This window comes from Trachinotus anak, unplaced genomic scaffold (genome assembly GCF_046630095.1).
Source record: "Trachinotus anak isolate AG129_WGS33_773 ecotype Australia unplaced genomic scaffold, CSIRO_AGI_Tana_v1 ptg000007l, whole genome shotgun sequence".
In the NCBI taxonomy this organism is placed as follows: Eukaryota; Metazoa; Chordata; class Actinopteri; order Carangiformes; family Carangidae; genus Trachinotus; species Trachinotus anak.
In genome coordinates this window covers 15,134,924-15,162,649 of record NW_027273858.1, presented here as the reverse complement: position 1 = coordinate 15,162,649, position 27,726 = coordinate 15,134,924, and the positions used below count along the sequence as shown (strand labels likewise).

At 40.6% G+C, this 27,726-nt stretch overlaps 2 protein-coding genes and 2 long non-coding RNA genes across 11 annotated transcripts in view; 3 read left to right on the top strand and 1 right to left on the bottom strand.

Annotated features, from left to right (window-relative positions):
• Window positions 1-36: 36 nt before the first annotated feature.
• Window positions 37-4,358, top strand: LOC139623069 (uncharacterized). 2 transcript variants are annotated; one of them, XR_011691425.1, is made up of 3 exons: window positions 37-169; window positions 3,903-4,016; window positions 4,222-4,358. It is a non-coding gene; the product is annotated as an uncharacterized lncRNA (long non-coding RNA). The 2 variants fall into 2 exon arrangements; XR_011691426.1 differs by lacking the exon at window positions 37-169 and adding an exon at window positions 2,854-3,238.
• On the bottom strand, window positions 676-26,124 carry psme4a (proteasome activator subunit 4a). 2 transcript variants are annotated; one of them, XM_071480914.1, is made up of 48 exons: window positions 25,401-26,124; window positions 24,024-24,164; window positions 23,666-23,782; window positions 22,348-22,404; window positions 20,800-20,844; window positions 19,447-19,596; window positions 18,116-18,179; window positions 17,956-18,030; window positions 17,398-17,520; window positions 17,211-17,303; window positions 15,850-16,115; window positions 15,498-15,684; window positions 15,313-15,402; window positions 15,142-15,206; window positions 14,155-14,305; window positions 13,950-14,048; window positions 13,779-13,848; window positions 13,587-13,654; window positions 13,251-13,466; window positions 12,094-12,251; window positions 11,800-11,895; window positions 11,322-11,377; window positions 11,148-11,204; window positions 10,938-10,993; window positions 10,484-10,582; window positions 10,228-10,290; window positions 10,050-10,145; window positions 9,702-9,833; window positions 9,378-9,587; window positions 7,903-8,039; window positions 7,555-7,608; window positions 7,317-7,446; window positions 7,114-7,195; window positions 6,855-7,008; window positions 6,649-6,718; window positions 6,410-6,535; window positions 6,166-6,318; window positions 5,909-6,013; window positions 5,691-5,782; window positions 5,481-5,612; window positions 5,190-5,398; window positions 4,986-5,071; window positions 4,741-4,869; window positions 4,216-4,371; window positions 2,486-2,648; window positions 2,248-2,381; window positions 1,959-2,099; window positions 676-1,776 (listed from the first exon to the last, which is right to left on the bottom strand). In XM_071480914.1, exons 1-47 carry the CDS (start codon window positions 25,595-25,597, stop codon window positions 1,965-1,967), a joined length of 5,544 nt encoding a protein of 1,847 aa, XP_071337015.1. In that variant the 5' UTR covers window positions 25,598-26,124; the 3' UTR covers window positions 676-1,776; window positions 1,959-1,964. The 2 variants fall into 2 exon arrangements, with proteins under 2 accessions (XP_071337015.1, XP_071337017.1); XM_071480916.1 differs by lacking the exon at window positions 22,348-22,404 and having other exon boundaries at window positions 25,401-26,123.
• Window positions 4,760-5,649, top strand: LOC139623070 (uncharacterized). Of its 2 annotated transcripts, none has more exons than XR_011691427.1 (3): window positions 4,760-4,896; window positions 5,290-5,423; window positions 5,511-5,649. It is a non-coding gene; the product is annotated as an uncharacterized lncRNA (long non-coding RNA). The 2 variants fall into 2 exon arrangements; XR_011691428.1 differs by lacking the exon at window positions 4,760-4,896 and adding an exon at window positions 4,992-5,089.
• Window positions 26,125-26,412: 288 nt separating the features above from the next.
• The window catches only part of wdr27 (WD repeat domain 27), a 43,165-nt gene continuing 41,851 nt past the window's right edge, over window positions 26,413-27,726 (top strand). For 3 of the 5 annotated variants that reach the window (XM_071480921.1, XM_071480919.1, XM_071480918.1), the window contains exon 1: window positions 26,418-27,243. In XM_071480921.1, the coding sequence (XP_071337022.1) occupies window positions 27,106-27,243 (138 nt within the window). In that variant the 5' untranslated portion in view covers window positions 26,418-27,105. Of the gene's footprint in view, window positions 27,244-27,726 lie in introns of all 5 variants that reach the window. The other 2 variants (XM_071480920.1, XM_071480917.1) reach the window with 2 other exon arrangements.

Genomic DNA, 27,726 nt, shown 5'->3' with positions numbered 1-27,726 from the left:
CCATTTTCCCCGGTTTTCACTTCACCTTGCAAGATTTGAAAGAGACGGTTACATCGTACTCTGTGACGTCAGTGATTTTACCGCAGCAAACGGTTTTTTTTTCACCATGGCAACGGTACTTAGCTTTCATTAGCCCCGCAGTGTTTCAGCCTCAAAGCCTCGCTCACAGGTAGGACGGTCACCTTTACTGGAAATAAAGCCATACTAAAATAGGTTCACAAATGTTTTTAACCTCAGCTGTGATAGAGGGAACTGGCGGTTTGTCATGTGTCTCCAATGGGGCCTTTTACTCACCCGTCTACCGTAAAGTTTAGTAAAAACATTAAACTGTGCCGTGGCTAAGTTTATTTAAACCACACGATTTACTGATAGTATTGGGGTTTACACCAACTATATACCAGCTGACAGGCGTGGTTCAGCATGATAAACTCACAAAATAAACCATATTTACAAATGATGTTTGAGGAAAAATAAAAATAATAAAAAAGCAGAAACTGCAATGCAGCCCCGCGAAATTTCAAATTTAGATAGCCCATGTTTTTGTATATTAATTACTGTGAAAGCTATCCCTGGGAATAAAAAGTAGAAGGATGCATTTGAAATTGCTCCAATATTTTAAATAATGGGGGAAACCTGAAAAAAAAAAAAAAGAAAAAATAACAGGGACAAATGCAGTTTTTGTTAGAAACAATTTATTGTCATCAGTCAATAAGCAAACAGTACAGCTAAAAAAAAAAAAAAAAAAAAGAAAATAATAAATCACTGCAGTTTTGGCACTACACTATACATAAGTGAGGTACTAAATGCTTCAATGCTTTGACTGATTTCAAGTCATCAGGGGAAAACGTAAGCAAACCAAAGTCATTTCGATTCATCTCACTGGGCTTTAGAAAAAGGTAAGTGATAGTGACAGTGAGGATAAGGGGGGAGAGGTCACAATTATGGACAGGCAGTTTGATTATTTTCTTGCACCCAGATACATGAAATGGTGATCAAACAGTGCTCAGGTCCTCACAGCAAATGCATCACACAGCACAGCAGCGGGGAGCTTGCCCTCTCCCTTTCTTTCCAAGAGCAAATGAGAACAGACTCCACTGCTAAAAACTCAGCCATCTACTTAATACTTCCAATGAAAAAATTAAAAGTTAGCACTTCAAAAAAGTCAAATAAATAAATAAATATGTTTGTGCACATTTGCTATACCATGAAATACACATACATGATGCATATAGTCATATATAGATCAAACAGCCACACAAACATTGTGTGTTGCAGGTTTAAGTCTAATTTAAAGAGACCATTCTTTAATAGTCCATTCTCTGTGGCTAGTAACAAACACTTCACTATTGGGAGATAGTAAAGAGTATGTCCTACACTAGACATTGTGTTGGCTCAGAGTTGATTCTTGGGATATAATCCTGAGAAATGTGTGGGACACCAGTAGATGTCTTCAAGCATCCCATAAACACGCTCACACATACATCCCGTGCACATGCACACAAACAAACCAAAAAAAAGAAGAAAAAAAAACTGTACAGTAATCTTACAAACTGCAGGTCTTTCATCCCTGCTATGATTGATCCTTAAATATTAAGTATAGTAGAAATGTAAATGAGCTAAATACATAAATACACAACTTTTCAATCCGGTGTGCCACATCTTAGTTGCTTTGGGTGCCACTCTTTTCCCAGGGTGACGCTGGGTGTTTTTCAGTCAAGAACTGGAGCCTTCTTCCCAATGCAGGCTGGTATCTGTACAGTCTGGGGATGTCCCAAACTGATACAAGTGAGACACAAACACATAACTGTAAAAAGAAGGCTCAAGGAGTTCTCTCTCATCCCTCTAAAATATCCCTTCAACAGCTCCAGTGATGAATGGTAATCACGCTGAGTGTCTTTTGGGTGTGCTTGTGAACACTTTCTAAATATTTGTGTTACTTTGAAGTTAATATGCTTTACCAGGATTTAGGCATAGTAACAAGGGGAGACCAGCAAGTCAGTCAGGACGAGCAGCTGGTCATCTGTGAACTGCTGCTTATGCTGCTGCCAGTTGTCATGGTGAGTCCGTCGGAAGTTCGACAGAGTTTTCTTCACAGTCATCTGGAAGGCCACAAACACAAGTTATGGATATTTCTCATTTCTTATTCAGTGAAAGAAAAGTGAAACTAGCCAACTAAAAAAAAAAAGCTCAGAGATCAGATCATCTCTCTGTGACAATATAGGATGATTAGTAGGTGATTACACATACTTCAATAGGTTGTGTGTCATTGAGGTGAGCACTCAGGTCCATCAAGAGCTGGGGCATCCAGGTGGGCACATCATAAGGGCTGGAGAGAATACAGGCACTCAACCCGAGAACACCAGCATGGCGCCGCACCAGGTCTACACAAACACAACAGGTGGGATTTCATTAAAATGAGAGAGAACAGCATACCGGGTGTATCATCACATATTCTACAGTAGTTAAATGTAGAGTAGTTCCTTACCAGCAGAGGGGATAGTGTCCACAACGGAGCCAAGCTCCCTCTTCCTCTTCTTAGGCAAGGAAGTCTTGCAGAGTGCCTCAAAATGTGCCTGCATGGGAGTGTCCATGGACAGGAAATTGCACTGAAGGAAGCCACTGAGTGTAGTGGCAGCCATTTCTCTTACCTAGACAATAAAGGCAGAAAGAGGAGATGGGAAGTTTTACTTCAAAGTGCGTCATGTCACTATACTGCAGTATTAATTACAACACACATTTTATTGGCCCATCTAAATCCAGATTAAATAGCTGATTGTTCTAGAACTGGCTGACAGTTATTAACATGATAATATCCTGAAATGAATAGTGACGTAATTGAAAGACTAATGCAGACATTGCTTACAATTAATTGGAATATGACTTATGATGTGTCTGTTAACTGTGTTTTATAATACACTGTAGTTCCATAAACTTTAGCATAAGTGCCATTTTCTGACAACTTATAAATCAAAGTTAAAGCTGATATAAACCAAAAGAACCAGGTTGTTCAAGAGTCATCCAAAGCGGGTAAGGTTTAAACCCCCTGTGTGCAAATCATAACGGGAGCTTTTTTTTCCCTCTCCCCTTTTTGCTGTTCACCCATCCTTCCATCAAAGAAATAGATTTTTTGCAGAGGACACACACTTCATGTCTCCTTCTTCTCACAAGTCACCCTAAACTCTGGTGATCATCTTTTATTACAAGCCCCAGCACCTTACTGACGACCTCTGGCTGCACTGTAAGTCATACATAAGACATGGCATAGCAACAATGTCATTAGGTAGAGTGTATCACTAGTGTGTACACTGGCTAGCTGGATAGAAATAGCAACCAGCTGGGGACTGGGGGTGGATGTGTTTGCGGGGAGGCTTCTCTATAATGTGAGCTAAAATGGTCTGTTGCACATTTAATGGCTCAATTCTCAATGAAATTCTCAGCAAGAAAGGTAACGTTTTACATGGGTATTATGCAGATCTTTGAGCAGTTTTCTCAAGAGAGACGGCTTCTTAGATTAAATAGGACCACTGGGGCAAATAAGGTAAGTTACACATTTTTCAGTATTGTAAAAACCAACGTTGTTTTTTTTTTTCTTAAAAAGGAAGGCACATTCTTCATGAGTTAAGTTTGGTGTTTTGTGTGACATATGCTACTTAGTAATATTATAATAATAGAGAGGCATCATTACATGCACAACATGTGTTTTGGTGTATTTTTCTAATAAAGGTGATTTTCAAACAAGAGAGAAACGTAAGTGTCATAAAGCTAAGGCTTATAAATCAGGCTTCGGTTAATTTAAGAGGCCAAATGAAAATGTCTACTTCTATCCATCCCCCACTTCTCCTTTGTCTCTACTCTATCCCTCTCCCTCTCATCCTCTTTCAATCTGAACGTTATCTCCATAGCAACAGATTACTGCAGCCTGTGGTTTCCATAGCAACAGCAAGAGGACCAGAGGGGGGGAGAGAGTGGAGAGCCAGGAGGAGAGTGCTGAATCACTACAGTGAAGCTGAAAGACAGTGAGAGTACCCGCTAGCATAAACAAGCATGTATTGGCCAGAAGCTTGGCGATTATTATATAATCAGCACGCCATATGTTTGTCTTCTTACAATGTTCCAGTTACTGTTTATACCAGACTGATGACTTGTCTTGGATTTTGGCATTACATTTTGAATTATCTTTATCTTAAACCGCTGTGAATGAATGCTTGCTTTTACCTCCAGCTGCTCGTCCTCCAGCAGTCGAATCACCAGCGCCCGCACATCATTCACTGCTTTCTGGTCACTCATGAAGGTGAACAGGTTGTAAAAAACCATTATCTGGAGGTATGTGAGCACCGTGTAGCGAGCATGCCAGGAGCTGCTGCCAGCAATCTGCAATACACAACAGACCCATCCCACATCAAAAACAGACTCTTTCACAAGAGGGACAGACTATGCCCTGGATGAGTACACCTTTTAGGTTTATTGTAATTGAGCCCCTCTTTGGGGGGAATACCACTCATTTTGAAACGCTGCACATTGTATGGCACAAGCTATAGATAATGACACAATATGTTATCTAGGAATAATTGAAGAGCTAATAGTCAGGGCACACTCAATTCAGTTCTCAATACCTTTTAACCTTTCATCTTTTTTCTCATGAATCTTTTAGGTTATAAGATGTGAGGGTCTGTAAAAAGCCCAGTCATGTGTGATGCAGGTGAGAAGTGGAAGAACAGCCACAGCTGCCAGATGACTCACCTCCTGCAAGGCACTGAGGACCATGGGGATCTGCTCTGTGTACAGGAGTCCTTGAGACATCAGTGACAGGCAGGTCTTTGCATCCCTCTTCAGCTCATCGTAACTGTCATCATTCTCAACTGGAGCAATCTGGAGCAGACAGAGATAGGTTAATGGGTAGGCTGGCATTACTTTAAGTCCTTTAATTGTATATACATTAATAGCGAAAAAATTAAAGTTGGTAATGGCAAAGCTGAGTGTTTCACCTTGAAGAGCAGGGGAAGCAACCGTAGCTGTTCTGATACAGCAGTGGAGAAGGAGCGACCGGCACTTGCAATCAGCCACTTAAGCACTGCAGATGTTTGAAGAGGTTTTTGAGAAAAATTAATTAATTTTCTGATTAAATGTATTGACAAGTATTCACTGTGACAACTGAGTTCAGAGTTAAGAGTGAAAAAACCTTCACGCACCAGTTTTGAGTAGCTTGATGGCTTGTGTCCTCTCATCCTGCTCTCCCACCTCATTCTCCTCAATTACGTGGTTCTGGATCTCCTCATCACCCTCGGTTAGAGGCTTCAGCTGCAACAGAATCCGCTCCGTGAAGTCCGAGATGCGCGGCGAGGTGGTTGGCTGGGTGTATGGCAAGTTGACATCAATCATGAAGATGTATGTGAGCACACTGGAAAGAAATCAAAGAGGATAAGGTGAGAAACAAAACAAAAAGAGAAATGGTTTTACTAGGGGTGTAAAAAGGATCTCACCTGCCGATTCGTTCCCGTACATTCTTGTAGACCTGTGTGAGTTTGGGCTCCAGGTACTGTAGCAACCTGTGGAGGAGCTCTGGCACACGCCACTCCTGCTGAGCTAGGCCTCCCTGCAGCACGTACAGGCGACTGGAAAGGAAAGGGAAGCAAAATCATCAGAGTATGTCAGCCACCTCAACATCTTAAGGCGGCAACCTTTCTACTCACCAGGCATCGACAAAGGAGCCCCCCTCACCATTGACCGGAGACTCCATTAGCATTTCAAACAGCCAGTAAAGCTTGCGTGGGTCTCTGCTCTCCTGTAAAAGCCAGAACACAGAGTCACAACAGAGTAACATAGAGGAAAGGATGAGGGACATATGTTCAGGAAATGGGATAAGGGAAAAGGATGAAGACATAATGAATGTAAAGAAAAAAAGGCTTACACAGGCTGTGGCGATGCAGGTGCCCCAGTCGGCATAAGTTTCTACTGTGATGTTTGACAGGGCGGTGCGGAGCAGTGGACACAACACCTGCCAAAGGTTCTCAACCTGCAAACAGAGCAGAAGTGTACATCCTGGTTTGTTTGCGTTGTAAGATTCAAGTTTTTTGACAGATGCTCACAACTTTTGAAAAAGCACCTGCAGAAGCAAGGACGCAATAAAAGTAGCCACCTTACAACATGAGAGTTTCCATTCCATACCTTTGAGTAGCTCCAGTGCTTGCAGCCTCTGATCAGCCCAGAGATGATCTCTGCAACACAACGCTGCTTGCTCTCGTGGGAGTCTGCGACTAGGCGCTCCATGTGTGGCTGTAGCACAGGCAGAAAGGCGTCGCTGAAATTGCGGAACAATCCCTGGAAGAGCAGAAGAAGGGAACCAGTTCATTTTTTAACTAACTTTGGTTGTTTTTTTTCCACATCTGAAAGTATTCCCAGGAAATCTCACCTTGAACAAACAGAACCTGCGAGGGCTAAACTTGTCCTTGCCTTTACGGTCCTCAAGGGAGAGAAATTCAATGAACTGGTTGATGAAGACTGGATCTGAGAAATGGTCACAGATGATCTGCTCCCGCTGTTGGGAAGGGTATGAGAATTAATTTAACTAGATACAGTTAACATTACTTTCCATTACTGGATGTGTTATATTTTTCCTACTGGGAGTATGTATGATGTGTATGCACAAACCTCTGTCATTTCATCTCTGGCCAGGTTCTGTTTGGGTTGGTCCTCCAGTGGTGCATAAATCATCAGTTTTCTAAAGAACAAAAATGAGTTCATATCAACCAAGAACAAGGTGAAAGATGTTGTTTGACAGATAATAAGAGAAACAGAGAAATAAAACAATCAGAATAATTTAGAGCTGAGAAATACAGGCATCATAAAATGAATACCTTGGCCAGCAGTAGTATCCCCAGTGAGTCTTTTCTACAAACACACAGTGGTCCCAGTCCTGCTGTGTGCGTGGCAGGCTGCTGCTGTTATACTGGAGCCAGTGGTTGTCTGGACGGTCCCCTGCTACAATACCACTTAGATCCTTCACTCCACCTAGCAGAGATAAGTGAAGTTTTTTTAGGGTGAGCTTTAGAAACTATAAGCAGAATGAAAATGAAATGCAAAAATACTGAACACACAAATCCTTATGATGCTTACTAAGCTCAGAGGGGCTGACAGGGACTTTCTTATGTGGTCTCTTTATTTGTTTCATGATCCCTGCCACAGCTGATATTGCCACCTAATGGAGAAAATAAGACATTTCAGGCAAAATGTCCACATGAAACACTGGACTGCATCCTTACGGTGTTTGAGAGACACGGCGCTATTACTACATGTCTCATAATTTGTGTATGCTTCACCTTGCGGACATAGAGGGAGTCATGGTTGAGGCTTTTGACGAAGAACATAACAGCAGCTGGTGGGAGTTGGTGATCGTCTCTCAGCAGCAATGACAGGAAGCCAATTGCAATGTGTTCGAACTTCCAAGGCCTGGAATGTAAAGATAGAAAGATATATGTGTGTGTGTGTGTATATATATATATATATATGTTAATATATGATTCCATGAGGTAAATATTAAATATTACATTAACCTACATGTTCCTGTTGTTGAGGTAGTCCAGCAGATCACCAATGAGGTGTTTGTATTTCCTACAAAAATGTAGAGCATTATTAGCATTTGTTATGTAACCAAACCTGTCTTGCTCACTTTAAACTTATATGCAAAGTAAACACATCATCTTAACAGATTGGCTACGTGTCAATGTTTTGAAGTTTTGAAGCATTTTATTCTGCGAGGCCAAAAGACCACGATGGAAACTGTAGACATGTTAATTCATTGCAACTTAAGTCATCTTGTGGTTACGAAAGGAGGAAGTCAAGTGATCATCAACAAAGTCATTGGTGTGGTGATGATTCTTCAGTTTGTTGCTGGTGTAGACTTACTCAACAGACTCAGAGTTCTTGAGCTCCTGTCTCTTCAGACCCTCTGCTGTTTCCTCCTCTGAAGGGACCGGGTCCTCAGGAAAAGGATTTCCAGTAATCATAAGTTGTTTGGCCACAGCACAGCATTCAGCAGGGATCTGAAGGGTTGAAAAAGATTAAACATATTGTATCAGAAGTAACTGTCGCAGGGGAAAACATATGGTAAGCCCCATTAGGAGGGAGTGATTTGGTAAACTCAGACTGAGGCCCTGTTCAGAACTGGCGTTAACATGTGTCTGATCACAAGGGAACAGCTCTAAATACATTAGTTCACGTCAGGCATTAAAATGCGTCTCCACATGCTCCTCAAGTGACCTCGTGATCGAAATAAACATGAAAAACCAAATAAACACGTACATCATTTCTGTTTGCAAAGAGTAAATGCGTTGTTTTTAACCAGTCTGACTGACCAACAGGTCTGTTGTCAAAGCGTTTGTGTGCGAGAGAGAGAGAGAGACAGAGGGAGAACGAGTGAATCGATGCACTGCACACAACTCTACAATGAAAACACGGTTTTAGCTATTTGAAATAGTAAATAATAATAATAATAATAGAAAATCAGTATATGGCAGTCAATCTTGACATATAGGAAAAATATTTTCAGGTCATTATAAAACTGTGACGTCACAAATTAGACTGTGGCATAGGATGTCAGTTGAATAGGCTGAGGAAACATTAGTGTACACACTGCTAAAAGAATATGGCCACATGTGGTCTGATTGATCTCAAATGTGTTCTCAATGTGTCTTGCATTCATTCACTCTGGTATTCGGAGCTGTCCACTTGTGATTAGATCACCTGAGACACATGTTAATGCCAGGTATGAGCAGGGCCTGAGAGCAGACACAGGAGGGAGGGGAGGGGGACTGAACAAATATTGGCTTTTCCTTGCATGGCTATGCTGGAGTGTAGCCTCAGGCTGAGAGCAAAGAGTAAGAGGAAAAAAAACATTCTATTTAACTATTTTGTGACTATTTTTTTTCCACAAGTTGTTAAGGACCAATTTGTATGAGTGACATTTGTAGGGTCATTGTCAGTCAAACATTTCCCACAGTACTGATAAGAAACTTCTCGTAGCTTCAAATAAGCTTCTCTTGAGTGAATTCAAGTGCAAAAATAACAGCAGAGAGAGAGACAATGTTATTTTGATACAAAAGCAATATCCATATGACTCATTTATGTTGATAATCTGAAAAAATGATTATTTTGGGTGGGATTAATATCAAATCAATACAATTTCACCTTGTGTTTTCAATCCAAAAAATTTAAATTATACAATAATGATCTTTGGTATAGACTATGCAGTTATGCAGCTGACCAATTTCAAGGTACTATTGTCTGAGTTATTGAACTTCTACTATTATAGGAAGGCAGATATCACAATAGCCTTTGATTTTATGATCAATTTGTGTAGGTGTTCTTGGAGTTTTTCTCACAGAGAAGTCCATGCCGATGGTCTCATACTGGCGATGGATTTTGTCTGCAAGGTCATCAAAGAGCCGCACAATGGAGGGCTTCTCCAGCGACATGGCTGAGCTGAGGCCAGAGCGTACAATGGCGGGCCATGTCAGAGCAATGCACTCCCAGTCGTGCAGATTGGCCAGGCACACCCCGCTGTGATTCCCCAGAAGACAATACAAGGCGCCCTGGAAATGTACAGAAATAGCATATGGGAAAATTAGAAATATAAATTCCTAAATATGAAAATGTCAATAATCGGTTGAGAGTTTTTATGGTGGAGAGGAAGGGTACTGTCATACTTTGAACTGCTGCTGTGTGACACTGCTGTTGTCTGGGTTGAGAAACTGTAGCACATGGGGGATCAGATCTCTGCAGCAGAAATTGTAGGTTCCCAGTGCAGTGAACAACACATTTTGAGCTCTGCTGCGTACCTGGATGGTAATAAAAAGTCTCAGTTAAGGTTTTTTTCACTTCATATGTGTCAAATATCATCAATTACCACCAAAAGTCTTTTTGGTTTATGATGTGTAATAGTTTATCGGTGATTATATGGGGAAAAAACTGAGGAAGCTAATAAATAAGTAGGGTAGATACACAATCGGTAACATGTAGACAGTGTGTCACTGTAGGATTTCCTGGGGACTCACTTGACTGTAGGTGCTTGTGGAAAGCCTCAGCAGATCTTTCATCAGCTCCTGGTGAATGCTCCTGTACTGACATCCTTCCACTGTCAGTTTTCGCAGCTGATAGCACAAAAAGATCAAGAGTTAAAAATGGTAAAATACAATGATACTCAAAAGCATAATTTCTCGATTAACAACTTACCTCATGCTGTAGCATGACTCTGTCTATTAGCAGAGCTCTGATGTGCTGCTTTCTGCCATGAAGCTGCAAATACATTCACAAGGCATTATACACTACTAGTTGTCAGTCAGTTTAAACATAAGATGTAATATTAGAATTACTATTTAATCTAAACTTGGAGGGAGATAGCAAACAGTTTCTGAATCTTTCACAGGGAGACAATAGTACAAAAGTAATGAAAGTCAAATCAAATGTTTCAGATCATCAGATTTCTCACTCTGTTTTCCATTGATTTCTTCACAAGGTTGAAGCTCTTCCAGCGGGAGTCAAACTCATGTTTGTGAGAACCTTTGAAGTGCAACAGGTCGCTGATGATCTGAAAGGTACCACAGACAAAAATATTGATTCGTGTTGGGTGACAGGATCATTACATCCTGTGTTGGCAAAAGGTTGTGAGACTATGTAGTAACATACACACAGTGCCCCACTGTGGCTTTCCAAAAAGATATCATGAGTGAGTGTATGTTTTGTTTACAGGATTTGTGATATGCTGGTATGCAGTGATTTTGTAGACATGAGCTAAATACATCAGAAATTGCTGGTTACAGGGGTGGCAAAGTGCAACAAGGCAATTTTTCTGAACCCTGATATTGTGGTGTATATTTTTCAACACAAACAAATCATTGTCAAGACTTAAAAACATACAGTCTATTATGTTATTGCCTGCCCACCTTGATGATAGAGAAAAGAGACTTGGTGTCGTCTTCAGAGTGCTCCAGGATGTAATCTGGAAGAAGAGGTAAAGGAACTCAGGTGGCAGGTCAGGTACAGTATATTGTGAGTTGACTGTTAAGCTGAATGTAAGCTTGGTTTGGGGATGTGGCAGTGGATTAGAGAGAGATCACAAGCTTAAAACAGTGTATAAGTGAGCGAGCACTTACGCAGCAGCTGTCTCATTACACTACAGATAGCATCTCTGTAGTTCTCTCTGGTCTCATCTGCGGGGGGGAAATAATATTACAGTGGAATATTATAAACCAACAAAGCCTATAGTTTACATCTATCGTGAAGAAAACGTTTATCATCCAGCAGCAATTGAAAAGTGACATACGTACCATACTCCATCCCTGTATAGAGGGTGGTCTCATCTAGATTTACCATGCTATGGACCCTGGGGGAGAAAGCAGGTACAAAGCCAACTTAACTACTGCACATTTAAAATGACGCCTGAAGACAAATTTTGCGGATACAAATATGTCTCAAAATATCTGTCCTATACTAAGACCATCATACAGTTTTTAGAAATGATAGTACTATGACATTATAAAAATATGAGTAACTCAAATATTCAGGGAGAATTTTAAAAAATAAGGTGAAAACACTGCATGTAAGTCTTTGGAAATGTTTTCTAAGATCAGTTCAAATGTGTATATCCAGAGGGCCTTCATGTTCTTATTAAATGTGAAATCAATATATTGGTCCAGCTCTTGATTTTCCTTAAGGGGATTGTTGCTGACGTTGGTTAACCCACAGTATCTTTCTCTGGTTTCCATGGCCAAGACAGAGTTCAGTAATATGAATGCAGCTGCTCACAGTTTAGGGATGGGCTGTCCTTTCAGTGGAGGCATCAGACTCCCTGCACCAAGGAGGCAGTGCTGAACAATGGTCAGGCTTTGTAGGACATCATCTCTGGAAAACACAAAAACCAACATCATCATATTTTTTATTTTTATTTTTTACACACACACACACACACACACACACACACACGCCCATTACAGAGCCATAAAATGGACTGAACACAATCTACGGTTAGTGATTTCAGTACAACTCCAAATGTAATTTCTAAAGGAGCAGAGAGGGGCAATCAGAGCTGTTGCTCCTTACCTGCTCATGTCCTGCTCTCCCTGTGCAAATCTCTGAAGGCGCTGAAGTTCAGGCTGGAGGATCAGGTCCAGTAAATAAAAAGCCAAGGAGGTCTCCTCAACACTGGGCACATGCCACCGGATGTCCAAATTCCACAGGTCCCCAGGCCGACCCCAGTCCTGCATGGGACAAAGACAATGAACACCACTTGTACTATTTACACATTACTTAATTTCATAAAAATATACATTACGACCACCTGATAAAAGGAAACCGATTTGTTTTGTTCTGGTACAACTCTGATATCCAATATAAAATCTCATGGAATTGCTATTTTCTGATCTGGTTTAGGTCAAATTTATATGTGGAAGTCTGCCCAAGAGGAACTGATATCTGCCAATGCAACTCCAATCTCAACACACAGACTTGCAAGTAGAAGAGTCAGCACTTTTACTTTGGCTGGTAAAAAAAAAAAAAAGCATGGACATTGCCAGCACTAAGTGAACAGCACTTAGTAAATAGCTACAATCTATGTATTATATTATTTATTGTAATACAACATTGGCTAGGACTTAAATAAATCATGATTTACAAAACTGAATCTGTATTGATACCACTGTTTGAGTGTTTAGAGGATAAGGAAAAGCTATGAGTTCTAATATTGTGAGACAAACAGTATATCACTGCATTAACAAGATATCAATATATATATATATGATAACAATTACAGACCACTTAAAGACTGATGGAAACCATAATACACTCCCCAAGGCCTGCACTACTGCTGGCAAAAAGTGAAACCCTCATCACATTTCTCCTGTGGTGTAGCAAACAGTGATCCTGCGATCACTATCCACAGGCCTCTATCAAGGACAAGACAATAGGAGCAAAGTACAGGCTGCCTAAAGACTGTCTAAAGAGAGGCAGACAATTCATCAAACCGGGTCACAGTGAGCGCCACAGACATGTATTGAACTTATCTGGTTTAAGGACAAATGCCTATTAATTGCAAGTGTTTTTTTGTTTCTAACACACAATCTTTCAAGGAGTGAACTTCAGGTCACAAAGTTTGAGTGCACAAATGCACCAAACCAGGCATGTGGGACATCCACAATAAATAAAGCAACATTACTTTGCATTTAGAGTGAAAGAAACATACAAGCAATCATTATTAGTACCTTTATGGGTAGGTAGTCACTGATTGGTTGGTGGAAGCCTCCTGGCACACTACAGTACTCTGTGGGGTAGATGAGGGCAGTAGAACGAAGGATGTGGTGGAGCAGGTTACAAGCTAGAGTGTAGCCCTGCTTACACTTGAGGTGGAGTGTCAACTGCAAAATCTGGACCAGTTCAGAACGATAGGGCAGGATCTTGTCACCGTCCACTCGAGTCACCTGAGGTGCACATGGCAAGAAGGAGAAAAAATACAGAAGTAAAGAATTATAGATCGGCTGTGCTGGTAAATACAGGAACTTGGGGGTTAGGGTTAGTTAACCACAAGTACTCCAAATCACCTCAGACAGTAGCTGGAGATTCCACAACAACTCCTTGTCAAGCTCCTCCTCATTCAACACTTCCTCATCTATAAAAAAAGAAAAAACAGTGTCTGTCAGGCAAATGACAAAAAGTCGTGGAAGAAAACACAAGTCATACATTCATGCATCTCCTCTTTTAGAAATGCTTATTCCTTTGTGATGAGCACTTACTGACAGCGATTTGGTTTATGGCATTACAGCAGTGTGGCACAAACATCTTGAGTGACTCTGCAGGGTGACACTGAAGAGAGAAGCACAGCGAGAATGAAGATGGTAAACTAATAAGCTACAAGAAGTTAATGCTTTGGACCTAGATGAAGGGTCGGAGTGGACAAGACTGACCTTTGAAGCAGCTCTGCACATGTCAGCCACCATTCTCCCAGCTACACGCGTCTCAAAGATGTTGGTGGTTGCAAAGTTGAACACCTTCACCAGAGCCACCTGTTGAAAAAATGTAACCAATGTGCTCATATACACACACAGATATCTACAAATGAGGGAAAGCGAAACACAGAGTTTGACAAGTGCGTGAAGGCTGAGTCCTAACCTTGAAGATGTCCAAGGAGCACTGTGTGAGGATGGTGCTAAAGGTGGAGGAAAGGCCAAGCTCAACCAGACTCTCCAAATGAGTCATCTTCTCTGTTTCTGTCTCCTCTCGGGTTTGTTCCAGAGTGCTGCTGTCTATCAGGGCAAAGCATCTGTGCAGATTAAAAAAAAACAAAAAAAATCAACAAAAACACAGACATAAATTAAAATGTTCAGATTTTATCCCACTCATCCATACTAAATAGAGAAAATGGAGGTTATGGGGCGTGAGTCCCAAAATCCAAGAGTCCCAACAGTGCCATGATATCAATTTCAAGTACGGTGACATGTTTTCATGTCCATTATGTTCCTTAACACACTGATGACTAAACTGAAACCACAATTTGAAAGCCACCAATTTAATCTGTTCCCGTCATATGTATGAAACTCCTTAAAATGATCATGATTGGTTTCTCTTTGAGGCAGGAACAAGTCATATTCATGTGTGTTTAAATAAACCAACTTTGCAAAGCTGTACTTTTGCTTTATCTACATACTCTTTCACAAAAGAGAAGTTGAATCAAGGGCAAATTGGACTTGGTTTTAATTACTGGAAGATGTTTCACCTCTCATCCAAGAGGCTTCTTCAGTTCTTGCTCTTGATTCAACTTTTTTTGGAAAATTATGACATGGATAACTGAGAACATACACAGACAACTCAAGAGGACAATAATTGACAGATTTTACAGTAAAGAGATTTCTTCCAGTTTGTTATTTTTAGTTATACTGATCTCAGCCCCCTACACCATTTATTAAAACTAAGAATGTTAATATTAACACAACATAATACAGGTCTTGTTTTAGCCAATACATTTTTGTGTTCATCATTTGACCTGAGGAATGCAGAAATCTCACTGCTTTCATGACTACGTTACTGAAAGCAAAGCTGCTGCTGAAAAATAACTTGTCTATTGATGCAGACGGTACTTTTCATCAGAGCTCTACGCACCTGTCCATGAACTGCAGAACAAAGTCTTCAAACTCAGCGGAGGCTGAGCACATCTCTCTTTCCACCTGAAAGTTGGAACAAAAAAAAAAAATGAAAGAGACATAGGCAAGAATGAGGATCACATTGCATTTAATTGTGAAATGGGGAGAAAAAAAAATAACAGTGATTCACCTCTGTCAAGTCAGTTCTTTCATGTAGGGCAGACGAACAGTCCACCAAAGGCACGAGAGTCACAAATGTAGCAATAAATTGGAATGTGATCTGTGGGAACAGGAATAACGTTTATGTCCGACTAACAGAATTTAACAAAGATAAAGCCACCAAAAATATAGTACGAAGGTAACAGTGGAGCGCACCATGCACTTGCTGAAGTCATTTGGGTCGACGCCTGGCAGAGCCCTCATAAGCAGGGGCAGCATGTGAGTAGGCCCCTCAGGAAAGCGATGTCCACCTGACACTAGGCTCCGTGCCACACCAATCATGCAGCTCAGAGTGGCTGTCAGCTGGTGGGGCTCTGTCAGAGTCTCCAGAGCAGGGTATGTTCTAAGATAGGAACAAAGAACAATTAGCCCTTTGTGTTCATTTCAAAACGTGGCCTTGTCTTTTATCTAAAGCGGAAAACTAGCAGCAGCCCTCCAAATTCTTTACAGGCAGGACTTTTAAGAAGAAGATTTATCCTTGAGATTCTCTAATTCAGTGCAAACTTACTTCTCCAGCACAGGGGGAATGACCAACTCAGGCCTCATTAGAGCCAGGTTCTGCAGGGCCTGGGCTGCATCCAGACTGCCCGTCTTGCTGAACATGGCCAGCAGTACAGGCTGCATCATACTTTGCACAAAGTCTGTGATATCCTCCTCTGTGAGCTTGTGACTATCTGGTATCGGTGTTAGCCATGTGGGCTTTCTGTAGCGCTCTCTGTGCAGCCGCCGTACCACGCTGGCTGGGAGACGTTGGAGCAGCTTCATGAGCTTCATCTGGTCATGAGGACAAAGGGACAGAAGCACAGATACATGACAAAAGGGTGACACACAGGTGGACAGTGTGCTTCTGTGTTGTCTGGACAAATGGAGAAGTAGAGGGTGTCGCACAGAGTATATGACACAAATGACATAACGGACATACAAACACAAACCAGTTCACTGTGAACGCAGCTTAGTGTACTTGTCTTGTATGTGCAGATTATGGGATCACTTCAGTACAGTCCAATCTCTTGAATGAAATTTCACCAGGCAAAGAAGAGCGCTAATTTTTTTTTGTCTCTGACATGAGATTTACAATTTCCACTTTATTCCCAGTGGGTGGCTTGGCTGAGGCTCTGAAAATACATGATCGTTCTTGGTTACCGGCAACTGATTTCAGTGGCACTCTTTACTCATAGCTGATTGCAAAACATTGTTTACATGTAATAAAACGACAGCATGGGGGATGAACATCTCACGTGTTTCCAAGCAACAGCCTAGAATACACACAAACTTATCCCCCTGCCAAAAATAAAGGTTTGTGTAAGAGGACAGGTTGCTGCCTGTGGTTCTTCAAATCTAGTGGAGGGGGTTCCTCAAAACAGAAAGGCATGTGGCCGAGCTCCCGGTGACCTTTAATAGCATTACAGGCATCTCACTCACATGTCCTCCTGTTATTTCTGATCTAGATAGCGATGTAAACCCAGATAGCCCATGAGATTCAGGAAGCTTCCTAGAAAAATGATGAGGAGTGACTACGACCCCTGTCACTGTAACTGTTGCTGCCACGTGCCCTGTTTAGCTATGTTAACATGATGTTGGAATTATAGTTGGAACAAGCTGGATGAGTGATGTACTTAAACTCATTGGAAAACTACCATACTACTTATACAAACCGCTTTCCCATGTTGGAGCCCACTAAGGAAAATAAGATGTCTAACCTAGTGACCTATTGATTCTCTAAATAGGTTGTTGATTCTGAACTTTCCATTAAATCCAACATATGCTCCAGAACAGTGAATTCCCAGTGGACTGTCTAATGAGGCAGTCTACACTGTTTAAGGCTTCTTCATTTCACCAGTCATCCACCTTAAGTAAAAAGTGACTCACCAACCAGCGGCCATGGTTTGATGGGTGGAAGAAGGATGTAATACTGTTGAAAAGGCCACTGAGTTGTGCTTGAGTTTGCTTGCTGGGTCCTCCCTGAAAATGATACAACAAAGTTTACTTAAACAAAGTTTTCTATGCTTATTTTACCAGCAATTGTTTCCGAAAATGTATCAACAAACAAACTAACCAGGAGGGATGAGACCCAAAGCACCACATGGCTGATGTCATAGGCATTGGTGACATATCGTGGTACCATCATCTGGCTGGTCCCCACAGGGAGATTCAAACTCCTCAAAATTCTTGTGAAAATCTGAAATGTGAAGAAATTATAATTACATTATAATTAATATAATATTATACAACTATATTCCATGTCTTAATATTGGATATAATAATTGTTATGAAACTGATCACAAGCCTGTGGCATTTAATTTGGTGTAATAGGCCTTTAGAGTTTATCAGTAACACATATCTGGGCAGTCAAAACACATAAACAGTCAGTGTGTTGAAGCACAAACATGATGCAAGTCACTTCCCTATTGGTGACTGAGAGCAAGATCAACAGGGAAACTTGATAGTTTGTTTCTCTGACAAGCAGCCACGGCCGTGAAATACACACCACGAGCCAAAATCATAAAGGTTAGGCCACACATGAGAGCATGTGCCACAAACCTCAAAACAAACAAGTACTAAATTGTGTAGTAGATGGTGGAAGGGAGTTGTTCAGAAAAAGAGGGCAACAAACCTTAGGGATATAGGGGTCCCAATCAATGTAGCCAATGTTGTCATTAGCCAGGCGAGCAAAGAGACTGACCAGATGCTGCAAAGATGTAGGACAACACATATTACACAGGAAAGACTCTTGACTGTACATTCAAACATTTTTCACAAATGAATCTACTCACCACCTCCCAGCTTGGAAGATTTTGCACAGACACCCATAAGCTGATCAGTTCATCAAACCACAACCTGTCAACACATCAGATGGTTAGAGAAGCAGAAGTCAACCCTACTAAGTACATACATGAGACATTTCACAGACAGGCGAAATGTCAGTGTATGGTAAGAGTTCAGGTATCACTTTATTCAACATGTCCATAATTCAGAATCATTTCTTAATATTGTCAAAGACGTTTCCTATTGAAAACTTTTGGGGTTAACTATAGGGAATTACAGGTGGTAAAATCAATTAATTGCAAGCTTAAGCTAGTTCGGAGTTCAGCGAACAGTGGGTCCAATAAACATGCCCAAACTGTGAAATTTGTCTCTCGGCAACATACAATTCAACATTTATGAAGAATATGTGGAATATTTTATTTAAGTTGAAAATGGAGCAGTTCTTTCAAGGAAATGTTTATTGCCATTATAATTAGTACAAATAAATTGTTCTTTACAGGAAACCTCAGAGGAAATTAATAGGAAATGACTATATGGACCCATAAAATAAAGAGTTACCCTCTTTGCCTCCAGAGCAACCTACATTTTTCATTGCATGCAAGCTGCTACAAACGGTTGTTCATGTCCATGCTAACTCTAAGGTACTGCACAGTGCGGACCCAGCATTCCTGCTGCAAACTGCCAAAGGAGCTCTGTCAGGGAAAAATCTTAGAGCGATCACTTGCTTTGTGGCCCTGGTGAAAGTGTATGTTTAAAAAAAAGTAGACAGTAGACAGTGGCTGTGAAGGTATGTGTCTGGTCAGGACTCTGCAACATTGCTAAGGCATTAGGTAGGCAGTGACATTACCGGATGCTTCAACAGTATTAAGTAGGCCTCACTAATTCCATCTCTACACCACTTTGTAATGGTGTCGGAGGAATGGAAAGACAGACAATATGGTAATGAATAAAAAATGTGTTTTGTTAATTTTTTACAAGCAGCAAAACTATGAGAATCACTAACAGAGACTGATGCGTGTTTTTTAATCTCACTGGTTATGAAAACATAGAAAACTGGACCTGGGTCCTGGTTCTCTTCTATAGCACTTGTTTTGATGTCTCACTATGGTACATCTGGCCTTGCATATTCACAGAGGCTCTTATTCTATTATGACAGCCCTGAGTGACTTTTACATTAGGACTCTCTGCCTTTATATATGACAGACACATTTATGTCCTCTCACATCAGAAGCCAAGCTATTTTTTACCAGCTCTCAAGGCTAACCCACTAAACTATCTCCACACTGGAGCGATAGCTTGGATCTCAAACAGATGTAGTAGAGGATGATAAGTTCCTTACTTGAACCCCTTGTGATGCAGCTCTGGTGGCAGAGTCGTGGGGAGGAACAGCTCAAAGTAGCTGATTGCTCTTTGCATGGTGACATCAAAGGGACAGAGGAGGGGTCTCCACTCATCCAGCATCTCCTGAGTAGCAGACTCTGAAAAGTATCTGTATGAACGGAGAGAGAATCACCATTAGACTTTTTTGTAACTGGCAGGTAATGTCAGGAAGGTTGTTAATATCATTCACCAGCTTATGAATGGATATATATTGACACGTGAAGCATTTCAACCAGCAGAGCAGCTTAGAGAGCTCTGCAAAGATGGACAAGCCTCTTAGGTCTCTTACAAATCACATCCCAACACATCTGAACACACTCATCAAGCGCTGGAGACTGATGACCAGACTATACTGCGAGACTTTAAGGAAAACCTAAGTGACATTCATATAAAATCATAAAAAGACTTCATGTAATACATTTAAATCAACAGCATACAAGTGTGAATCATCTTATGTTTATTTTGAGTTTCTATTCATCAAGACCATCTGTATGTTTGTGTTAGGTTCACGTCACAGACAGAAGACTGAAATACACATAAACCAGCAGCAACTGAAATTTCGATGCCGATAGCGCAATGTTCCAAAAACGGGAGATTACAAGTCATACACCTGGCACATTTTTAGCTGTTAGGGTAAATCCTGTGGTTCCACTGGGCTCATAGTCCCACAGGAGGATTTTCACAGTTCATTATGCGCTTGTGTAAACCCTGCAGGTTATTTCAGGTCACCTAGCCACCTCAGCAATTCCACATCCACTGGAGACCTTGAAAAAACTGTTACTTCCAACCAAGGCTACTTCCCTCTGCCTCACTGCTGATCCACAGTGTCTCGGCACCTGGCCACAAGTCACTCTTCCTTCTCACTGTATCAGGAAACTCTCACACAAGACAGAATTAGATGAGGTAATAGGATTATCTGCCTAAGTGCAAAGTGAGGGACGAGTCCTACTGCTTGCCGAAGATATCAAGCACACCACTGGGGTGAACACAATCAGTCACCTGCTGGTGACAACAAAGCCATGGAATGATAAAGCATCCCAGTGACACCTACCACCAGGCTTATTCACCCACGACAGAATCCAACATTTAAATAGCGGGTTTTCTTTCATATCAGTACAGCTTTGCATAACTGTAATTTTCCCTGCATCCATCTTTGTGTCCTTTCATATTCTGTCAAGGTAGCAAAGGCAATATATATACAAATAAATGAATTGCCAGGCGAATACAGCTCTAACTCTGACAAAAATAAGGGTCTAAATTTAAAGATGAGGCATGATATTCATAGTCAATGATATTATTAAGATATACTTACGGTCTGCAGCTTTTCACAAGTGTTTTCAACACACTTTCCACGGAGCTGGAATAAAACAAAAGAGAAAAAAATGTCATGGACATGTCCAAACACTGAAATACTGATGTTAGAGTAACAGCTAAACAATCTTCACACCAATGCAACTTGACTTGGATTGCATGCACACAGAAACTTCTCTACACACCTGACGTGTGTACAGTGAAAGAGAAGGACTGAAAGGCTGGTGTGTAGTGAGGAAATTGTAACGAAATTGTATTAACAGACTGAAATCATTTCACTGAGAATAAACATAGTGATTGTTATAAATAGTGGTTGACCTTCCTAGCTGGCCTCAAGCTATTATACAGATTTAAGTTACTAGTTCCACTAAGTGTTAATTCAACAATTCACTGTCACTGCTATGACAGTTTATTACAGGTGGTTTTGGAGTTACTTCTAATAATAAAATGTCTTACACATCACTAACTTCTGACATGATTATCTTCATATATAGACTGCAAACCCAGGACAGTGGTCACATAATAGTGTTGAAAGCTCAGGACCGATATAACCACAGCTTTTGAGCTTCCCTGCCCACAATCCCACCTATCTACTCACATGCAAGTTCAAACCATGCCTTGTTGGAAATGCCCTGCCAATCCCACTCACCAACTGGTTATGTATCTCCATAGTCATTCAGGTCTTTTTGCAGCTCAAATACTCCACATTTAATACTATAACAAGAGCTGAATTATGGGTGACACTCTGCAGTCCCAACTGAAGCTACGTAAATGCACAGTTTAAGACCACAGTTTATAATGCTGTAAGCCCACAACACACAGGCCACAGACCAACTCATGCACTGCAAATCCAGCAACAACAGAACTAGTCAAACTGAGTCTCCCATTTCAAAGTGATCATACACTCAGAGAGAAGGAACCCCAGACTACACTGTATGACCTTTGTATCTGGGTTGAAGCAAACTCTCACGTTGACCTCAACACATTCCAGGAGGGGAGGAAACGTGACAAGAGATTGCGCTCCTCCATGACTCCTGAAAATGCTGTATCGTAGCACGGGGATGTCTAACTTCAAAGTGAGCTAAGAGGATGGATATGTGACAGCAAAAACTTCCTTGAACATGGGCCAAAATATAGACAGTGTTGAGAGATGATTGATAAACTGTATCATCTGCTAATATGGTCGTCATGATTTTGGTACTATAGCTGCCACATAATCCACTGTAGCTGAAATTCTTGGAAATATAACATGAAAGATCAGAAGAAATCCTAAAAAAAAATAAAGAAACTACACTGTATATTATCTCTCTCTCTTTCATATTCGATATGGTGGATAGAAGAAGGGTAAAAAAAATCTGTTAGCTGCAGTGCGACAGTCTCCAATATGAGTGAAATGTTAACATTGATTAAGTCTTGATTTTACTTCTGTCACAAGCTGCATATGGGGTGTCCAGTTTTTGTTTTCACATGCAATGTAAAAAACAAAAAACAAGTAAGTGCCTCAAACGATGAATTCAAAGTAAAACACAAAGAGAAGTATTGTCCTTACCACCTCTGAACCAATTTTAGCATTATGAGTTTAGTGGATGAACGAGGCCGTGGAGAACTGAATGTGAAAGGAGACAAAGGCATAAAGAACACATTCAGCACACGACAAAGTGCCAATCATTCAAAAAATGAACATACTATGCATCAACTTATACAATTTATTCTGTGATCAGACTATCATGTTTTGTGTGCATTAGTATAGTTTTGACAGAGGTGAGCTGGCAACCAGCTAAAGCAGCTTGCTTTCATCAGCTGTTAACATGAAAGTGATGTGGCATTTGTGTGGCGAGTCCTTTGTGTGATTAACATACAATGTTCCCATAGCACCATAAAAGAGCACCTCGCACTGCTTGCTAAGACCCTCAGAAAATTTCAGAGGATGTTGCATAGAGTAAACCAACATTTCAACCTCTGCAAAATGTAAAGGTCATGCTGACATTGTTCCTGCAAGTACAAATATGAAGGGTATGTGGCATAAAACACATTCCACTTGTTCTCCAACAACTTGTCTACTTATGCAAAAGATTTTATTCAAACTACCGAAACCCATAAGCCAAAAGTAGCCTAAAAAAAAAACTGGCTTGTGAATTATTTACCTATGTATAAACATATCAATCTACAGAGACTAAAATATTGCTTACGCTTCATTGAAGCAAAGCAGTCTAAGTACAAAATTAACAAAGTGAACAATGCAAAGGGCCTTATGATTTGAATTAAAAGGCAGCTAACCTAGGTTAAAAGGGATGAGCTTTTGTGTGTTACACTATAAACTACCTGCGCAATTAGGGAATGGTCAATAGTGTAAGCACAACAAGGTAGCAATCCTTGTTTATGCCCAATTCCAAGAATACATTGTACCCCAGGTGACATCTTATTTTAAGTGATTTTACTCCTACTCATATCAACTTCAGCTTTTCCACGAACAGGAATTCTGGTACTTGGTATGTTCTGATTTCCCTGTGGGAAAGTACAGATATGCCAAAATGTTTGGTCTGGTTTTTACAGTATTTTTCTATTGTAATTACACATACCATCATTAAATCAAATAAAAAGTATATTAAATGAATGAACACATCCTTCTTCCAGAGCTTCATGGCTACTGAAAGTGTTGAACTAATTATAGGAAATAAAAATTGAAACACTTTCATTTCCAAATATGGCTACTAACGTTATCTGAACTGCAGCAAAACCACAGAATGTGTACAATATCAATGTGGCGAATATGCCTTCCGCACTGGATATATCAATAACATTTCCTATTTTCTACTTGTTTTAAAAACTAAAAATATTAACAGCAACTATTGAGAGCAGAGGCATACTTGGGAAACCAGTTGAGTCCCAGATGCTCTGTCTTCGAGAACAGAATCCTGTCATGCAGCTCGTACAGTGGTCTCCACGGCAACTCAAGGTCGTCCCTTGACAGTAGTTCCCTCTTCCTGTTAGATGAATCAGACATACAGATAGATGAGAATAAATACAGAGATCTTTGCTCATACAACTCTACACTATGAAAAAAATCCATGAGATCTCACAATTTATTATCAGTGGTGGGTTTGCAATATTTTTTTCAAACCATCTCACTTAAATCTTGGGGAAACAATCGCTAAAAATATCTCTGACTTGTGTGTTTAACATGTGTACTAACTGTTGAGTAAAACAGATGGGGCCCATTCTTACTTGAGGAGGTTGATAAGAAGCCGAGCAAGGCCCTGCATCATGCTGATCTCCAGTCTGGGGATCGTTACTAGCTCATAGAGCAACTTGATGAACAGCACATGGTCTTCTTTGCTGAATTTCCGTCCATACAGTCTCATGTACCTATATAAGAAACAGATTTGGGGATAATTGCTCAGATTTCAACATGCATAATAAGTAATCAGAGACCCTGTCAGCACCATAAACAAAAAAAAAAAAAAGGTGCTTATGTTTTCTCAGGCATAAAAAAGAAATATTAAAACACAGACATCCTAAAAAAAGAAGAGAGTCAGAGCACAGGCTTATTTATAAAAATAACAAAACTAAAGCTGAAAAAGCTTCATTGAGACCTTTGAAATTATAAAATGTCTGTATTACTGTTAAAATGCCAAAATACCAGGGAACAGAATCTGGGTCAACCCCACAGTAAACTTTCCATCTCTCTGAGCCGGCAATGACTCACTCTTGGACAGGCCAATGCGCCAGCATTGGGGACTGAAACGGATTAAAGACTGCCCAGCAACCAAGTGCAACAAAATGAAACAGCACTCGAAGTAATCCACTGTCATATTTGCTGGTGCAATCAAACTTATTACTAAATAACTGAACAATAAATGTTAGAGGAGGTAAAATATAATGATACTGTTTGTTGTAGTTAGTAGGTTCAACTGAACGGATATGACTTCATTTATCTGTTTGCAGTTACATTTCAACAGATAACAGACACTAAAACTATATGAAACGCGGCATATCAAAAGCTGGGTGTGAATGTGAACCCATAAGTAACCCACATTTCCCCATAATAATTAAATAATCCAAATTCTATTCTTAAATATCTCATGAGTTGTCACCTGACTCGCTAAAAATGTCAAAGTTGTGAAACAAGTGGCAGAACAATGACAGTGACCTACTACTGAGCTGCACTGCCAGGGTCACGTTGTGTATTTGACATTTGCTCCGATTATGAAACCTATACCGTCCCTAATCAGATACACTGGGTGCTTTGTAGATTCTGAGCATAAACAGCTAGCTAACACTTAATAACCCATAAAAACACGCCAGACAAAGCAGGGCAGGCTTTCAAAAAGCCTCACAGATAACGTCAGAGTTTCTAAGTCAGCCACTGATCAGTGTGTACAGGTGCAACAAGAACAAACTACTGGCCTAACAAACAATCTCCAGTGTTGCCCAACAGCCATAAATAAAGAGTACACAGAGAAATGTTTGTGTGGACATTACGTTATGATATTACTCAAAAGTTTGTTTACGTTCCTTCAGGCTGCTGAGGATTGAAAACATTATCCTGTAAACAACAACTGTTAATGTTACGTTAGGAGGCCAGAGATTAGTGTTACTTACGTGGAAAGTTTCCTTGTCCAGAACAGCACCCCGGGCCATATCTCTCTAAGCTGAACAGCTCGGCCCAAATTTCCTTTTATTTTACTTAAAATGTCATTGGATTCACCATCGAGCCGATCCGCGTACGGCAGAAGTTTGTTGTATACGATGTCTTTTTGAGGAGTAAAACCCAATGTGTCAGACTGTGCCTTTTTCATATTACCAGTTCCAACTGGCTAGCTTCACTGTGCTAGCAAAAAAATTACTGTTTAACTTCGTTTGGTTTCCCAGTCCACGTTGTTATGCTACCCGGCTAATATAACGGCTAGCAACTCCCCAGCTAGCTACCCTGTCCGATGAATCCTAAGGTTGTTATGGCCCGCACACTGACTAAGTTATGAAATTCACAAGTTGATAACACGCTAGCTAGTCACCTAGCTTAAGTGAAGTCAGCTTCCTTTACCGGAAAACACCAACATCATCAGTTTCATCTTATAAAAATATTAAGGCTAACGAAAAACACCGGTTTGTCCAGAGAACGCGTTGGCACTCGACTTCCACTCTTTCGGCTAACGTTATCTTACGAGCCTGACAATCCGCTAACGGTCTAGCTAAAGTTAGCTCTCTACTACGAAATCACAGTCATATCCCATGAAATGTCAACGTCGACTGGTTCATCCAACTACGGCAAAGCAGACCGCAGACGCCACCCAGCTACCAGCCACACAACACATACGTCATGTCCGCTGGCTTGTAGGAAAACTACGTTTCCCAGCATTCCCCTCTCCATTCATGCTTTTTATAAATGCTTATCCTTTGGCCACGCACACAGGATGACTTGAAATCCACTTAGGATTTCGTGTCCTTAGGTGTCTCCTGTGGCAGTGATGTGCCCTTCGTTTAGGTCAAAGTGACTATTAAAAGTATTTAGTATTTTGTGAACATTTTTAACCTAATTAGCCTTATTATTCATGATCGACTTTTACTATTACTACAACTGCTGCCACCATTATTACTGATTGCCAAATTAACACATAAAACACATATGCACAGGCTATACACGCATAGGCTATTTATATGTATAGATTTATCACCGCTGTCATGTGTGGTAATAATGGATGGCAACCTGAGCAGGACTTCAGACGATGTGGATACTTGTGACCGGTGGCCGCCATCTTGCGGTTGAAATAGGTAAAAGAAATAAGACCGAGCCGATGTATAAAACAGGAGGGGGGTCCCACTCTGACCGTTTTTACAAGTACCACTGCGGTCAAACGAACCGTACTTCTAGCATAAAACAGCTAGATGTGCCGCTTGCGTCAGAAAATTCTCGTGTTTAGAGATTTTAAAAAGAACAGAGGCATTTGTGATGCCTAGCGTATGTCGGATATACATTGAGAGCCAGCACACATCTACCAGACCACGGTTAGTTTTTTGGATTAGGTGTGAAACCTTACCCTGGCATAGACAATCTAATGTAACGGAAATTGATCTGGTGTCCTAGCAACCTGTAGCATTTGCCCAACTGAAGTTCGGCGTCGGGGGAAACGTCATCTCCCTAACTTTAGCTAGCCAGACACAATCTAAGTATAATTTAATTAGTTTTGAAACAAAAGTAACTGAAGTATAAGGTAAAGACGAGTCCTCAGCCTGGTTTAACGGGAAACACTTAGCGGTGACGGCACACAAAGCAAAGGGTCGTGTCGTGGTTTGTGGGGGAGCGAAGATGATGATTGAAAAGCTCAGGTTAGCTTGTGACAGACCCCTGTCGCACCGGCAGCTCGCATGTTGTCACTCTTATTGTGGCATACCACTGCATGGCAAAGACATGTCGATCTACAGTAATGTGCACACAGAGCAGAAGGTTTGTCAACTAAGTTTTGTTTACGTTGTGCAGTTTTTTTTTAAATTAAGAATACCATAATTAGCTGGTTCCACTAGCTCTGCAAGTTTTAGCAAAATTAGCCATTACTGTGTAAAATGTGTTCGTGATGTAAGAATTAGCTCTTGTGTATTTTGAACATGTTTTTTTTTCTTTAAATATTATTGCCTCTTTAACTTACTACCTACTATATGTTTTATATAGGTTCATTATTCTGTATATGTTATATAAAACCTAAGTTAGAGTATTCACTTAAACTATTACTAAATAGAGGTATACAAAACATTTTAAATATTTGCACAAATTAGCCACCATCTTGTGAGACAAAATAACATCTTACAATGTAGTACTATAATTTATATTCATTTCATCAAGAGGGGGAAAGAAATATGCTGTGTTTATTTGTAATCAGAATTCTGTCAGGCATTGAGCTTTTTTGGTTAATAATTGTTGATACTAGGGGCC